General features: G+C 38.6%; 1 protein-coding gene across 7 annotated transcripts in view; it reads right to left on the bottom strand.

Annotated features, from left to right (window-relative positions):
- The window catches only part of BCLAF3 (BCLAF1 and THRAP3 family member 3), a 61,930-nt gene that overhangs the window by 40,592 nt on the left and 4,194 nt on the right, over positions 1-17,144 (bottom strand). For 6 of the 7 annotated variants that reach the window (XM_045801279.2, XM_087859896.1, XM_045801275.2 and 3 more), the window contains 3 exons: positions 5,345-5,418; positions 1,426-1,998; positions 387-1,052 (listed from right to left, as the gene is read on the bottom strand). In XM_045801279.2, coding sequence (XP_045657235.1) covers positions 387-1,052; positions 1,426-1,998; positions 5,345-5,385 — 1,280 coding nt within the window. In that variant the 5' untranslated portion in view covers positions 5,386-5,418. Of the gene's footprint in view, positions 1-386; positions 1,053-1,425; positions 1,999-5,344; positions 5,419-5,566; positions 5,710-17,144 lie in introns of all 7 variants that reach the window. The other variant, XM_045801278.2, reaches the window with a different exon arrangement.

Raw genomic sequence — 17,144 nt, 5'->3', positions numbered from 1 at the left:
CTCTGGATTTGAGGCAACAGGGAAAACAGGCTCTGAGAAACTGAGCAAGGAATAGGCCTCCTTGAACTCCACCCAGCCTATGCCTGGCTACAGAAAATCCAGCAGCATAAAAACACATAAATTCATGAAGAGAAACAACTCCATAGAGTGCCCTGCACCCAAAAAGTATCTTGAGATTGGGTGCAGAAACCAGCAGACATAAGACCACACTGTATTACTAATTGTGGGATTAATCCTCATTACAGGGCTTTTGTGAAAAATCCAGGCACTCCCTCCCCACTCAATGGACTCTAAACACACCGTTAATTCCATTTTCAAAGCTTCAAATAAAGGTGGTGAAATAGATATTTTTCTTAAATAGTGCTAAGAAAAAACAAAAACAATACCTGGATGTATTTATTGTTTTCCTCACATCTATTTTAACAGTAAGTGATTTCTTCCTAAGACTGGCAGACGAAGGTTTCACATTGGAAAGTTTACTTTTATCAAGTTGGTTACTGGAAGAGTTGCTCTCTTTTCTGCCATCCCCTTCTTTCTTTCCTTTCTCCTTCCGTTTGTCACTGCAGGGTCTCAAGCCAACATCACTTTTACTTGAATGCGTAGAGGCCGTGCAGTCAGTGCAGTCTTTCTTAGATGGTTTGGAAGGTTCTTTGACTTGCCCACCTTCAGTCTCTCTCCCTCTTCCAGCATTAAAACAAATGGACTGTCTATTTTCAGGGCCTTTTTGAGAACTGGATTTTCTATCTTCCTCCTTAGAGTACTTCTGAATTCTTCCATCAGGAAAGTCCTGGTCCCCACCTGAGGTCTTACGACGTTTGTGTTGATAGTCACAGGATACCTTGGTTGCTGAACTGGTCTCTGGCGGTTCCCGCTGAGCGTGTCGAGTTTGGGGTCCAAGGTTCCGCTGCTCTTTCTTCTCTTGGTAAGATGGAAGAGAATGCCCAAACTTCCACTGTGGGTTCCTGGCAGACTCTCTGTTTTCATACCTCTCCACATCTTTAGGTCTCTTTGATGTGTGTCCATATTTTCTGAAATCACGATCCTCAGGATACCTGTGTTGACATAAAGCAGTTTACACTTGCACTAGAGAGAAGAAAGTGAGAATTTATATGTGTGGAATGTTGGGCAGCATGGCTTTAAATGCAGAACGCAGTGGCAAGTTAACTATAATCCCTCAAGACAACTCATAGAGGCACAAGGTAGCAAAAGAGGAAAATACCATATTTTGTTACAATTCTAGCCATCAACATGATTTACTCTAAAAATAAATACTTCATTACTACCAGCAGACCATAATTACATTACAATGCTTTTTATCTTTTTAGACAAAAGCTTTTCAAGGTGGTTCTCTTCAACCATAAAGTAAACAGACTTTTGCACTTGAGGCTTTATACCAAATTACCCAGGTTTAATGTTTTCCTATACCTCTTCTGAAAAGAGCTCCTTTTCTCAAAGTCTTCAGAGCCTCTTCTAAGTGACTGAGAATGGTTTTCATCTTGTACCCTCTGGTGCCTCAACTCATCTTCATGCCACTTTCCTTCAAACCTAGAAGAATCTGCTATTGACCTCTGAAGCGGTTTCCCTCCTTTTCCACTTCTTCGGACTCTGTGGTCATCAGGAATATACCTTCCTTGTACTTTCTGGGAATAACAATTCCTCTGGTGCTCTTCGTAGGGTACACCTTCTGAGTATTTCGGCATATAGTTAGATCTTCTGTTACCATCCCCTCTTTCTGATAAGCGTACTCGGTAAGGCTTATAAATATAAGCATTTTCTAAAGAGTTTCTTCTTAGGTTTGGGGAAGGTGACCTATGTTCATAAGATCGGTAATGCACATTTCCACGAGAAGGAATCCTTGGGTTACTCTGTCCATGTTTCTCACTGTCCATTCGCCAAGTGATGGGTCTTTTTGGATCCTTCCTATATTCACAGCCATAATGCCCATGAAAATGTCTTTGCTTGTAGTGGTCAGAATTTCTAGGTACTGGTGATAAAGACCTATGTAAACAAACAGAAAAGTTCAGTTCATTTAAAGACAATAAACAAAGTTTATCTTAATATTAACTACCTAAATAAGACTTTTGCTTTCCACTGCTTCTTCCACTCATATCAAATTTATCACTTTACTATATCTGTATTCTAAATTGTCCATTTGGGTGTCTGATTACTGTTCTGGCCAATTCAACAAGCATATTCTTTCTATCTGAACTAACGTATCCCATGTGCATATCAAAATGGGCTGAGCACACCCATCCTGCTGGAGGAGGACCAGCATAGGTATACAGTAAGATCCATTTTGGAAGACTGCTGACAGCAAAGTTGGGCAAAAGAGCCAGTCAGCAAAAGCCTGTATCAGGTTCAACAGTCAGGGAAGAAACAAGCAACAGGAAGTCTTGATTCACATAAATAATGTGTAGGAGAGTCTCTGGGAAACTGAACATAACCTCTGAAATTAAATTAGATTCTAAGAGTTTATGATACCACAATAAACCTAAACTCAGACTCAAGACTTACCCTGAAGTTTCCCCAACTGATTGACTATTCTTTCTACTAAGGCTATATCAAGGAGCAAAAAACTACACACTGTGTGGAGTGGGAGGGGAAAGAAGGTATTAAGACCTGAATTTCATACTTAGCTCCTCCATAAATATTACTAACATAAATAAATTGTTTTTCTTTTTTTTTAAGATTTTATTTATTTATTTGACAGAGAGAGAGACAGCGAGAGAGGGAACACAAGCAGGGGGAATGGGAGAAGGAGAAGCAGGCTTCCCGCTGAACAGGCAGCCTGATGCGGGGCTCGATCCCAGGACCCTGGGATCATGACCTGAGATGAAGGCAGACACTTAACGACTGAGCCACCCAGGTGCCCCAATAAGTTGCTTTTCTTTTCTGAACCTGTTCCCTTACATGTGCTATTGAAATAGAGCGTATAACTTTGGCGAATGTGGGCTTTAATGTAGCCATCATGCTCCCCAGGAACAGCGTATCTTTTCTGTAACTACCCTCCCCAATACCTCAGCATTGCCAACATCAAGACTTCATTCCCATGGAGGAGGAAAAAGGCTCCTATACCTAGGGAAACAAGTCTGAGCTGCCTGGACTTCAAAAGCAAAGAGCACCATTATCTGGACTACAATAAAGTTCGATTTTGTACCTGGGGGCCTTTCCTCCCAACTAACCTGTCCAATTTCCCAATCTCCTCCCTGAGGGCTTAATGTCTTCTAATCAATGAGGCAGCAACCCCTGCAGCTTTTGTTACCGCCCACCTTCAGAAGCTGCCAGGGAATTGGAGCAACCACAAGTCAGACCCTTTCCATTTGGTGACACGTCTGTGTCTTCCCTATAAGAATGGAGGCAGATTTATCCTCCTTGTGTACATACTGGGATTATATACTAGACTTGGCAATATCTCCCTCTGGAGTCACCAAGCTAGACGTACTAGCAAGGGCATTATTTAGCTTAGGGAGGAACTCTGTCATCCAGCTGGCGGCACCTCATCACAGGAAGAAGCAAGCAGAGCCTCTGAGGACCTTCTGGAAGACTGCATCTCTTCCATCGCTAAGGAGAAAAGCTGGCAACCAGAGACAGAGGTCTTCCAGACTGGAAGACTTTAATCCTTACCTCATAATGAATATTGCTTTGTTACTATATTTCACATCAGGGGTTTTATTGTATAAAACCCCATTTTTTTGAAGGAGATGGCTGGAATGGTTACTATCATTTTCAATTCTCCTGAAGAAACAAAACAGATCTGAGGAGTCTGTTGGGAGACAATTCTCCATGGGTCTCTTGCATTCGGCACTGGTAAGCAGAGGCACTGACAGCTTTTGTTCCAAGACACCACAGCCTGGGAAGATGGAGATAGGGCCTCCCTCAGGGAAAGAGGGTCAATTTGTTTGCTATCCAGGAGATGTCTCCTCCAAGGCAAAGGCTGAGTGGCTTTGCTTGTAGCCCCTGATGAGGCTTGGGTTCCTCAGCTGTGTGGTCACGGCAGGGGTTTGCTCTGCGCTCCCACCCTCAGGAGACTTGGGAGTGAGGGAAACACAGGGAGATGATGCTCAAGCTGCCTGCTGTACCATGAGTCATAAAGGCCTTTGTCTCTGACCCAGGAGTGCCCTGTGGCAGGCTAATGTGTTAGCTTGCAAGTAACGTAAAATATCAGATACTTGACAGTTTTTAACAAAGAGTCCTGAGAACGAATCTAGAAATCAGGCACTAAGTTTGGCAGGTCTTCTGTGCCCCTCCATCAGGGCCTATCACAAAAGGGTGAAACAAAACCACCTGTGATGCCCTCCATATTAAAATCATTCATTTGTTTACATTCTCTTTTCTTCCTGAAGCTCCTTCCTGTTACAACTTGGTCTTGCAAATTACAATGATTGATTAGTCATCGTAGAACTATAACGAACAAGCATAATGGCCAAGTCGTATTAACATGAAAAGTTTTGGTCTGCTTTTTATGTATGTAATTATGGTCCTTTTTTAAGTCCCAGACTATACTAGTCACTTTCTTAGCTCTGTGCTGTTGCTCCTGTTGTCCCCCTTAACTGGAATACTTTTCTTCTTTGTTTCTGCCTTTACAAATTCTACCCATCCTTAAATGGCCAGCTAAAATTTCATCTCTTCTTTGAAGAATTTCTTAGCATCCCCTTTTTCCCTCCATAAAAGCAGAATTATTCCTTCTCTGTGGACCCAGAATACTCTATCCCAGTCAGTAGCACTGCAGTTAACCCACAGTATCATAGCTGACTGTAGTGCCAATCTCCCAGCCAGTCTGCATGCTTGCTGAGGCCCCAAAAGGTGTCATCTTGCCTTTGTAGCCCCAGAACCTGTAGCAGGTACACAATAAATACTGGTTGAACTGTTCCAATCTAATTATATATATATACTATTGATACTGCCAATCAGGAAAGAAGAAAGTTGAACTACAACTGAGTTATTCAAAACTCTATTATTCTGCCATGAAGAAGAAATCGGTAACTTCTGATTTTCTAACTCCCAATTTTTTCAAAGACTGATTATGGAAAAAAAAAACACTCAAGAGTTCTAAACCACTTATTGATGCAATAAATATATAATACCCAAAGATGTTTCTCATTCTCCCTTGCTGTGGCCATTGCCTTTCTTTTTATTATGGATTAATTCAAGCTGCCAGCCATAATTTAAAAAAGCTGTCAGCTTTCAGAATCTAGAAATACAACCTCTCTCACTGTTAAGTACCTACTGTGAATAACCAGGTCCCATGAGCTTATTAAAACAGGTTCTTAACAGTACTAGTGAACTTGAAAGTCAAAGCACATCCCAAACCCAAGCTTACTCTATTAAACTAAGAATTGCTCACCTGTGTTTCCACCTGGGGGATCGAGAGCGTGACCGTGCCATCCTTTGACACTTGAGCCACTATCCACTTTTACACTGCAAAGAAACACAGTATTATCAAGTTTATAGAAAGAGCCTGCAATCTGCTCTAAAAGCAGTGAATACCACCAACAAAAAATTACTTAAGTTCTTTGTGCCTCAGTTTCCTCATCTGTAAAATGGGGATGATAATAACAGAACCCACCTTATTGGAATGTTGTGAGGACAGACTGAATTAAATCCGAGGCCAGCAAACTTGTCCTATAGAGGGCCAGATGTAGTGGGCCAAAGAAGGTCTTTACCACACCATCATCTTCTTCTTCTTCTTCTTTTTTTTAAAAAACAACTCTTTAAAAATATAAAACCATTCTTAGCTCAAGGGCCACACAAAAACAGGCCCCAAAAGCCAAATACACTGTAGTGTGATGATCCCTGAGTTGTCATGAAGAGAGCTCAGAATGGTGCCTGGCACACAGCCACTGCTAAGTAAGTGTTCCAAAAAGAGGAAATCCTTACCCAGAACTCCTGTATCTGAACCACGACTAATTTCCTTTCACCACATACATAAATACTTCATATAATCACAGTCAAAATGTTTAGGGTTACTTGATGATACACCCTGCTTTTTAAATTGCTGAATAATAAGAATTACAATACTTAATTATAGTACTAAATTGTTATCTAACTTCCACCAGATAAATAACCCAAAACTTGATTAAGCATAAGCATGAGTAAACATTAAGTTTGCTTTTGATTTTTTTGGTAAAACAAATAGTGTCAAATAAATACATTTTAAAAGTTACATAAACTTGATTTTTAAAATATTAAGTCTTTAAAAGAAGCTGACAGCTTTAGGAACCAAATTTTTTAAACATGTGATTAGGGTATAATCTTTTATATTAGCTATTATTTATATTTTAGTAATCCTCTTTAGTTCCGATACTATAATTGAGTAGTTCCCAACTTACTGGCCCCAAACTACTGGTGGCTTTCAAAATTATTGCCATGGATCCACGAATTATACATGGAACCCCCATGTACAGACTATGGAATGAATAAGTATGTGTCTCATATATTGTAACCTCTATTTTGCAAATTTCTGAAGATAGCATGGTCATTGTTAAAATATAAATGGCTTCTTGTAACTATGTAGTTTTTCCACTGACTGATACAAAAAGCACAACTATTATTATGTGGACACTTGTTTAAAAAGGGAGTCCCCACAGTCAAACATCTGCAAACTACTGTTACAATAAATTTCAGAAGAAAGTAAAAGTATGTAAGGCTAAAGGACTGTAACCACATCACTCACCAGAAGGACACTGAATTCAATTCATTTATTTATACAGGGCCTCTTTCCAAAAAGAAATTGACGCTAGTAAGAACAATTAGTTCAGAGGTACTATGAAATTAAGACACTAACTAAAGGGGAAAATTCTCTCATTAAAACTATCAAAATACATTCCTTCAACAAATATTACTGAGTGACTATTTGCCAGCCACTGTTCTAGGGATACAGCAATGAACAGACATAGAGAAAAATTCCTGTCTTCTGTTGTTAACATTTTACTGAGGTAGTTTATAACTTAACTAAAGAAGCTTTGGGTATCAGTTCATACCTATGAAGCTGAACAAAAATTAAAATTCCAAGGTTGGTGGGGGGGGTGACACCAAATATTGTTGGTGATGATGAAAGAACATCATTTTTTCTGGAGGATAATATATTTTTTCATTTTATCAATTTTTTTTATTTTTATTTTTTAAAAGTAAGCTATATGCCCAACATGGGGCTTGAACTCATGACCCCAAGATCAGGAGTTGCATACTCTACTGACTGAGCCAGCCAGGTACCCCTCCATTTTATTTTTTTATTTTTATTTTTTTTTTTGAAAAACAGATTTTTTGAGATATAATTTACATACCATACAATTCACTCATTTTAAGGGTACAATTCAATGTTTTTTAGTATATTCACAGAGATGTACAAACAACACCACAATCTAATTTTAGAACATTTTCATCTCCTTTAAAAGAAACCCCATTAGCAGTTGCTCCCCCTGCCTCGCCTCCTTTCATTAGCCCCTGACAACCACTAATCTACTTTCTCTTTCTATAGATTTGCCTATTCTGGACCTCTCATTTAAATGGACTCATAAAATATATATTTTGTGACTGGTTTCTTTCCCTTACTATATAACGTTTTCAAGGGTCATCCCTGTTTTACCATGTATCAGTACTTCATTCTTTTTACAGCTGCATAACATTTCACTGTATGGATATACCACATTTTATTTATTTATTCCTCTCTCAGTGGACATTTGGATTATTTCTATAGCTTTGGTTATTATGAATAATGCTGTTATGAACATTTGTGTATCCGTTTTTGTGTTGACATATGTTTCTACTTCTCTTAAGTATATACCTAGGAGTGGAATTGCTGGGTCATATGATAACTCTATGTTTAACTTTTATTATTATTTTTAAAGTAGGTGACATACCCAGCATGGAGCCCAACGTGGGGCTTGAACTCACGACCCTGAGATCTAGACCTGAGCTGAGATCAAGAGTCAGATGCTTAACCGACTGGGCCACCCAGGCGCCCCTATGTTTAACTTTTAGAGACACTGCCAAAGTTTTCCAGAGCAGCTATGTCATTTTATATTCCCACCAGCAATGTATGAGGGTTCCTGTTCTTCTACATCCTCACATTTGCTATTGTCTGTCTTTCTGATTATAGCCATTCTAGTGGGGTGAAGTGGTATTTCATGGTTTTGATTTGCATTTCCCTAATAATGGGCAATCTTGAAATATGTAAGAAATTATGAAACTAATCATATCTCTTTTCTTTTAATCTAATAATTTCAGTTTAAACTTATAACTTTAAGATAATTTAAAAGGAAAAAATCAGCTATATATACTAAGATGTTTAATATTAGCTTTATTTATAACAGGAAAGGAAAAAAAACACCCAAACTAGTTATAGCCCTAGTGCCCAGGATAAAAGATTAAACAAATTAAAAAAAAATAATATATATATATATATATATATAGGTGCCTAGGTGGCTCAGACAGTTGGGTGTCTGCCTTTGGCTCAGGTCGTGATCTCCAGGTCCTGGAATCGAGCCCCACATCAGGAATCAGGACTCCCTGCTCAGCAGGGAGTCTGCTTCTCCCTCTTCCTCTGCCTCTCCCCTGCTTGTGCTCTCTTCCTCTCTCTCTCACTCTCAAATGAATAAATAAAATATTAAAAACAAACAAACAAACAAACAAAAACATATATATCTAGGGGCACCTGGGTGGCTCAGTCGGTTAAGCTTCTAACTTCAGCTCAGGTCATGATCCCAGGGTCCTGGCATGGAGCCCTGCGTCAGGCCCCTGATCAACGGGGAATCTGCTTCTCCCTCTCCCTCTGTTCCTTCCCCTGCTTGTACGTGCTTGCTCTCTCTCAAATAAATAAATAAAATCTTTTAAAAAAACATATATATCTAGCCACTTCCTACCTTTCTCCCAGCCTTTTGTATGTCTTTTCCTCCACATACCTGACTAGTCCACCACACCATACTAGCTTTTCCCTGATCAAGCCATGCTCGCCCTACCACACAGATGGCCTTCTCTCACTCTGCTAGACTAATCTCTATTCTTTCAGGACTGTTTGACCATTATCTCCCCCGGGGATTCTTTCCTTGACTATCTTATTTTCCCCGAGTTTCTTTCTTCTTGGGAATTCTGGGTTTATTCTGGGATTATTTGAATACATTGTAATTATTTGTTTCAATAACTCTATTTGTTTCAATAAGCAAAAGACTCCAAACAACTTATCACAGAACACAAAACTTTAATGACCTATAGTCATAAGATGTGGAACAACAGGGACTCTCATACACTGCTAGGGAGTGTACAAAAGTATTAACCAGTTCAGGGGCGCCTGGGTGGCTCAGTCGTTAAGCGTCTGCCTTCGGCTCAGGGCGTGATCCCAGCGTTGTGGGATCGAGCCCCACATCAGGCTCTTCCACTATAAGCCTGCTTCTTCCTCTCCCACTCCCCCTGCTTCTGTTCCCTCTCTTGCTCGCTGTCTCTATCTCTGTCGAATAAATAAATAAAATCTTTAAAAGAAAAAAGAAGTATTAACCAGTTCGGAAGGAGTTGACAGTACCCATTTAAAGTTGAACATGCTCATATCCCATAGCCCTGCAATTGCACTCAGCAATAGACTTTAGAGTAGTGGCTCTCAAACGTCAGTGTGCAACAGAATCACTTGAAAGGCTTGTTAAAACACAGATTGCTGGACCCTACCCCAAAGGTGGGACTTACTTGATCTATCAAGTTCCCAAGTGATATGGATGCTGCTGGTTCAAGGAATACAGAACTACTGGTTTAAAGGAAAATGTGGGGGTGACTTCGGAGAAAATAAGATTTACTAACTGTGTGATTTAAAAAAGTATTACTCAGAGGTGCCTGGGTGGCTCAGTCAGTTGGACGTCTGTCTTCAGCTCGGGTCATGATCCCAGGGTCCTGGGATCAAGCCCCTTTTGGGGTCCATGCTCAGCAGGGGAATCTACTTCTCCCTCTTCCTCTGCCCCTCCCCCTGCTCGTGTGCATGCACTCTCTCTCAAATAAATAAATAAAATCTTTAAAAAAAGTATTACTCAGAATATTTTCCTTCAATATATTAAAATTAGCTTTATTAAAATTCAAACTAGTCACTTGAAAATGGGTGAATTTTATTGCATATAAATTATACCTCAAAGCTGTAAAAAAGTTAACTATGGGGTGATGAAAACACTCTGAAATTAGATCAGATATTATGAAGATGGTTGTACAACTCTGAGAACATACTAAAAACCATGGAATTGCACACTTCAAACCTGTAAGTTACATCTCAATAAAACTTTTTTAAAAAGTTAACTTTGTTTGCAATTGCTTAGTACACAAGCTAGTAATGAAAAGTACTGGCTCAGGGCTTAATGGATAAGAGAGAAAGAGAGTTCATTTAAAACCAAAGAGTAAAAACCTAAGAGTGGTTTTTACATTTTTAAGGGTTGTTGTTATTGCTGTGGTTGGAGGTGGAGGAGGAGGAGGAGGGAGGATGGGGAGAGGGATGAGAATATGTAACAGAAACTGTCCGTGGAGCACAAAGCCCATAATATTTACTATCTGGTCCTTTACAGAAAAAGTTTGCAATCTCTGTTTTAAAGTAATTTATTTGTGACTACCAAAATTAATCAAAGGAACCAACTTCAGGACACAAAGAGAGAAAAGACTGAAACACCAGCAGGGTTTGTGACCAGGGAAAAGGAGATGTCAATAACAGTAGATAAACTGGTTTACACTGCTACTTCAGAGTGAACTGTACAGGGCCAGGGGTAGTGAATGAACCCACCTGCCCTTAAAAACAGAAAGATGACTAGACAGCAAGGACCTACACTCCCAGGAAGATGCTGAAGAGAATGCGGGTGCCAAAGGAGGCCATCTCTACCACGACAGCACTGGACACACTCCCTGACTCAAGTGAAAGACCCAGCTCCAGCAAGTCTCCTCTTGCTCCCACAACATTTCCCCTTCTTCCGTAGATCCTTCCCATCACCATAAAACCTTCCTCTTGTGAAGCTTGTCTACACTCTTTCCCCAGTCTACACTCTCTTTTAGTCTCATGGCTTTAAATACTCTTTATAAAGTAACAACCCCCAAATTTATATCTCCAGCCCTCACCTATCCTCTGTACTGCAGTCTTACATATCCAGCAAACTACTGGGTGCTATAAACATGTCCAAGAACAAAATCCTGACCTCCCTCCAAAATCTGCTCCTCCCATGGTCTCTGTCCCACCTCAGTAAATGGCAGTTCTACCCTTTGAGTTTACAATAAAAAGGAAACATAAATGTCCAGTTAGCTGAAAAGATACTCAATCATACCTAATCAGGAAGATAAAATTAAAACAGTAAGATACCATTTCATACTCACAAGATTTGCAAAATTTTTAAAGTCTAATGATTTCCATGTGTTTATAAGAAAGTTAAAAAAGAGAATTTCTCAACTGAGGAAAATTCCTCCCTCAAAAAACAGGAAGCAGAAGAAAACCCTAAGTTTATACTCCAAGCAGAATTAAATATATCCGAAAGCATTTAAGGATATATTTTTTAAAAAACCTCACCTTGAATCAGAAACTTAAGAACTAAGAACAGAAATAAATTTAAAAAACAGATTGAAATGACAGAAAAAAGTTAACTGAACTCAGAGGAAAAAATGGGAGAAAAAAGACTAAATTATCACAGAAGTGAAGATAAATTACAAGGTGTTCAAGGGAGAATAAACTCAAATGAAAATTTACTAAGCAACATCAAAGAAAAGCAAGAAAACAACAAAAAAAATGAAAATGACAGTAAGTGAGTGAGTGAGACAGAGATTAAGTCAGAAAGAAAGTAGTGGAACTAGAAGACAGGCAAAGAAGGAATAATATTTGTATTAGTGTAGTCTCCGAGAAGAAAAACCAAATAATGGAAATAAACTAACATTTAAACTAAAACTCAGGAAAACTTTCCAGGGGTGCCTAGTGGTTCCGTCAGTTAAGCATCCGACTCTTGATATTGGCTCAGATCATAATCTCAGGGTTGTGAGACTGAGCCCCATGTCAGGTTCCATGCTGGGCATGGAGTCTGCTTAAGATTCTCTCTCCCTCTCCCTCTGCCCCGCCCCCCCCCCACTGCTCATGCTCTCTCTCTCTCTCTCTCTCTCTCTCAGAAAGAAAGAGAGAGAGAGAGAGAACGCTTTTCAGAAATGGAAAAATACCTGAATCTGTACAATGAACGGCTCACCAGATACCTGGGAAAATAAACCTAAAATTATAAACTCTGAAACATAGCCTAGTAAAAACTATTTGATTTCAAAGATAAAATCCTCAGGGTGCCTGGGTGGCTCAGTCCATTAAGCATCTGACTCTTGGTTTCGGCCCTGGTTATGATCTCAGGGTCGTGGGATCAAGCCCCACATAAGGCTATGTACTGGGTATGAAGTCTGCTTGAGATTCTCTCTCCCTCTGCCTCCCCCTCCCCCCGCTCATGCTCTTGCACGTTCTCTCTCTCTCTCAAATAAATAAACAAACAAAATCTTTAAAAAAAGATAAAAGACCTCTAGGTAAAAAGAATAAATAACTTAAAAATCCAAAGGAAGTAGACTAGCATCATATATTGCAAAACTAACATACAAAGCAAGGCAACAATGGGTCAGCATTTAGTATAAAAAAATAAAATAAAATCAATGAAACTAAGTGTGAACCAAGGACTTTATATCAGCTAAGCTATTCTTCAAATACCAAGGCTAAAGAAAAAAACAGTTTTCAGCATACAAGAACATAGGGAATTTCTGTACTTAACTAGCCCTTTCTGAGAAATCTACTAGATAGAGGATGAGCTTCATCCAACCAAATTATGAGTGAGAAAATGTCAGTAAAGGACCAATGGTGAGCATTAAAATATGTAAATATACATATAAGACATTAAAAGAAAGAGGAGGAGGAAGGTGAAAGACTAATGTAAAATTGTGGCACACTGTGACAAAACAGAAAAACTACAACTAAAAAATGGGAGAAGACGACACAGGAGAAGAAAATAATGGTAAAAGTTCAATGTTGATGTTGTATAGGCAGTAGATGGGTTTAAAGCATACTGAGGGGGAACCTGATAAATCAGATATTAAGAGGTTACACAAATCAACACACAGTGCTGGGACAACTGGATATCCATAAGCAAAACAATAAAGTTCAACCCTACCTCACACTACATACAAAAATTAACTGAAAATGGATCAAAGACCTAAATGTGAGAGCCAAAGCTGTAAGAGGAAAACAGGAAGGTAAATAATCTTTGTGACCTTGGGTCAGATATTACATTAAAAACACAGACAACAGGAGAAAAAATTAGATAAATGAGGCATCATCAAAATTTAAAACATTTACACTGTAAAGGATACTATCAAAAAAGCAAAAAGGAAACCCACAGAATGGGAGAAAATGTTTTGCAAATCATATCTGATAAAGGATTGTATCTAGAACATACAAAAGAAAACGTCTTACAATTCAATAATAAAAGACAACCCAATTAAGAAATGGGCAAAGGAGATGAATCAACATTTCTCCAGAGAAGGTATACAGATGCCCAATAAGCACATAAAAAGATGCTCAACAACATTACTCATTAGGGAGATGCAAATCAAAACCATGAGGTACCACTTCACACCAACTAGATGGCTATAATAAGTGCTGAAAAGGTGAAGAGATAAGGGAAGCCTCACGCATTGCTGGGGGTATGTAAAATGATGCTGCAGCTTGGGAAAACAGTCTGGCAGTTCCGTAAAAAATTAAACACAGAGGGGCTCTTGGGTGGCCCAGTTGGTTGAGCATCCAACTCTTGGTTTCAGCTCAGGTCATAATCTCAGGGTGGTGGGATAGATCCCTGTGTTGGGCTCTGCTCTCAGCACGGAGTCAGCTTGTCCCTCTCCCTCTGCTCCTCCCCCCACTCGTGCTTTCTTGCTCTCTCCCTCCCTTTCTCTCAAATAAACAAACAAAATCTAAAAAAAATCTTTTAAAAAAATTAAACAGGGGCACCTAGGGGACACAGTTGGATGGGCGTCCAACTCTTGGTTTTGGCTCAGGTCGTGAGCTCAGAGTCATGAGATCAAGCCCCGTGTAAGGCTCTGCGCTCGGTGCAGAGTCTGCTTGGGATTCTCTCTCCCTCTTCTTCGGCCCCTCCCATTCATGCTCTCTCTCTCTCTCTCAAAACTAACTAAATAAATCTTTAAAAAAATTAAACAGAGTTACTATATGACCCAGCAATTCTACTCCTACATATATATCCAAGAGAAATAAAAATAGATGTCCACACAAAAACTTGTACACAAATATTCATAGCAGCATTAGTCATAATAGCTAAAAAGTAGAAATAATTCCACTGCCCATTTAGAAATAAGTGAATAAACCAAAATTGGTATACCCATACAAATGAACATTATTTGACTATAAAAAGGAATGAAGTACTAACACATGGTCAAACAGAAATGAACCTTGAAATTGTTATGCTAAGGGAAGGAAGCCAGTTACAGAAGACCACATATTGTATGCTTCCATTTATATGAAAGGTCCAGAATAGGCAAATCCACAGAAACAGAAACAAAAACAAAAAAGTAGACTGGTGGTTGCCTGGGTGGGGTGGTGGGATGGTGGGGCACTGGGAATAGACACAGGGTTTCTTTGGGGGATGATGAATGTGATAAAACTGGACTGTGGTGATGGCTGCACAACTCTGCATATACCAAAAAACACTGAATTGTACACTTTTCAATGGGTGAATTGTGTGGTATAATAATTATACCTCAGTAAAGATGTTACCAAAAAAGAAAAAAAATCAGCTGACAAAAATTTCATATTAAATAGGAACCCAGCATTTACAAATGCAAAGAATTCCCCAGGAAAACCTTTGCAACAAAGAAGCCACAATCTCGCACAGAACTGGACAGAGTCAGAGCCCACAGAACAAGACGGTGACCAACAAATCAGAGGAAGCCAGACCTGAGGAGACCAGAACATGGATTAATGCTGTTGGCTACAGAGGCCAGGTGTCAATTTTTCAATAAGGAGGAGCTGGAAGTGGATAAAGAATCTCACCGTTGCCTCTCATTAACCTACTTTGATTTCATGAATACAATGTATTTTTCTCACACACACACGAAAGGTTAAATAAACAACCAGGGGAGTAAGGACATTTATAAAGGTATAAGGACAAAGGTCAACCATAAGAACAAAAATACAAGCCTTCCTAAATACCACCCCCCAATTTTTTAAATAAAAAACAAAAAAAATACACCTCATAGCCAAAGAAACAGCAAATATAACAAAATATTTTGATAGAGTTGAGGCTAAATATATTAGTCCTAACAATAAATGTGAATGGGCTTAACTTGCCTATTAAAATAAAAAGTTTCAATCTGACTTGCAAAACAAAACTCAAGGAGTTGTACAAGACACATTTAAACAAAGTGATGTTGAAACATTAAAAATGAAAGGATGGCCAAAGTATACCAGGCAATTGGTAACAAAAAGAGAGCAGGGTGGCATTTCTGGGATCAGGCAAAGAATTCAAGTCCTAAAGCATTTATCATGACCAAAAAAACAAAAACAAAAACAGAAAAAGACACTTTATAGTGCTGAAAGCCACAATCCATGATTTAGACAGAACACATAAAAATACACATATTCACATGAATATAACACAGCAACCACGTTTATGAAATGAAAACTACTTGAGATTCAAGGAGAAAGAGAAACACCTACTAACAGGAGACTTTATGCACTCTCAGTGGTATATTAGACAATTCAATGGTCCAGAAATAAGGAGATAGAAGATCTAAACAGCATAATCAATAGAGTAAATCTTAAGGATATTTATCAAACTCTATACTCTGATACCAGAGAATATACATTCTTAACTCATGCTCATGCTACATTCACCAAAAGTACTCATATATTACATCATAAAGAAAACATCAGTGACTCCCACGAAATAGAAGAATTACAAATATCCTCTGATCATAATGTAATAAAACTAGAATTTACTTATAAAAGTAACAGAAAAGCTCTTCCATCTAGAAATTTAAAAACCTCCTATTAAATAACTGAAATTATCGATTTTTAAAGAAATAATCTCAATGACAGCACCACATATCACATTCTACGGGATACATTTAAAGCAGTGATCAAAGGAAAATTTGTTGCTCTAAACATATTTATCAATAAAAATGAAGTAATACAAATAAATTCATTTCCAAGAAAAAAACCTAAAAAAAATAACAAGGTAAACCAAAAGAAAGCATAAGGAAGGAAATAATAAAGATAAAAACAGGGACACCTGGGTGGCTCAGCCAATTAAGCGTCTGTCCTCAGCTCGGGTCATGATCCCGGGGTCCTAGGATCCACCCCTACCTCGGGCTCCCTGCTCAGCGGGGAGCCTGCTTCCCCCTCTGCCTGCTGCTCCCTCTGCTTGTGCACTCTCTCACTCTCTGACAAATAAATAAATAAATAATCTTGTTTTTAAAAAAAGATAAAAACAGGGGAAGAAATGAGACAGAGAATAGAAAACTAGATCTGAGTAATAATATAAAATTCTGTAGTTTTTGAAAAAAATTAAAATAGATAAATCACTATATAATGTGATTAAGAAAAAAGGGGGAAACACAAATATACAAAAATAAGACAGAGTGAGGGAGAAAGCAACCATTGAAATAGAAAATTCTTTAAATCATGAGAGATTACTGTGTAGCTGTCCACCTAATAAATTTGAAAAGTCACACGAAAGAGATAATTTGCTAGAAAAAAACAAACTACCAAAATTGACCCCATTAGAGTTAGACAGCTTAAACAGCTAAACAAAATAAGCCAATCAGAGAAAGACAAATACCATATGATTTCACTCATATGCTGAACTTAGGAAACAAAACAGATGAATCTATGGGAAGGAGAGAAAAAGGAGAGAGAGAGAGGGAAGGAAACCATAAGAGACTCTTAACAATAGAGAACAAACTGAGGGTTGGTGGAGGGAGGTGGGTGGGGGATGGGCTAGATGTGTGATGGGTATTGAGGTACTTGTTGTGATAAGCACTGAGTGTTATATGTAAGTGATAAATCACCAAATTCTATTCCCAAAACCAAAATAAATAAATAAATAAATGAATAAACCCTAGTTTTTTACAGCTAAAAAAAAAGAAAGCCTAAATAGACTGATTTTCATAGAAGAAAT

Source organism: Ursus americanus, chromosome X (genome assembly GCF_024610735.1).
Source record: "Ursus americanus isolate L20-20 chromosome X, mUrsAme1.1.p, whole genome shotgun sequence".
Lineage (NCBI taxonomy): Eukaryota > Metazoa > Chordata > Mammalia > Carnivora > Ursidae > Ursus > Ursus americanus.
The sequence above is the reverse complement of the archived record's forward strand: the minus strand, read 5'-3'. Positions and strand labels throughout refer to the sequence as shown.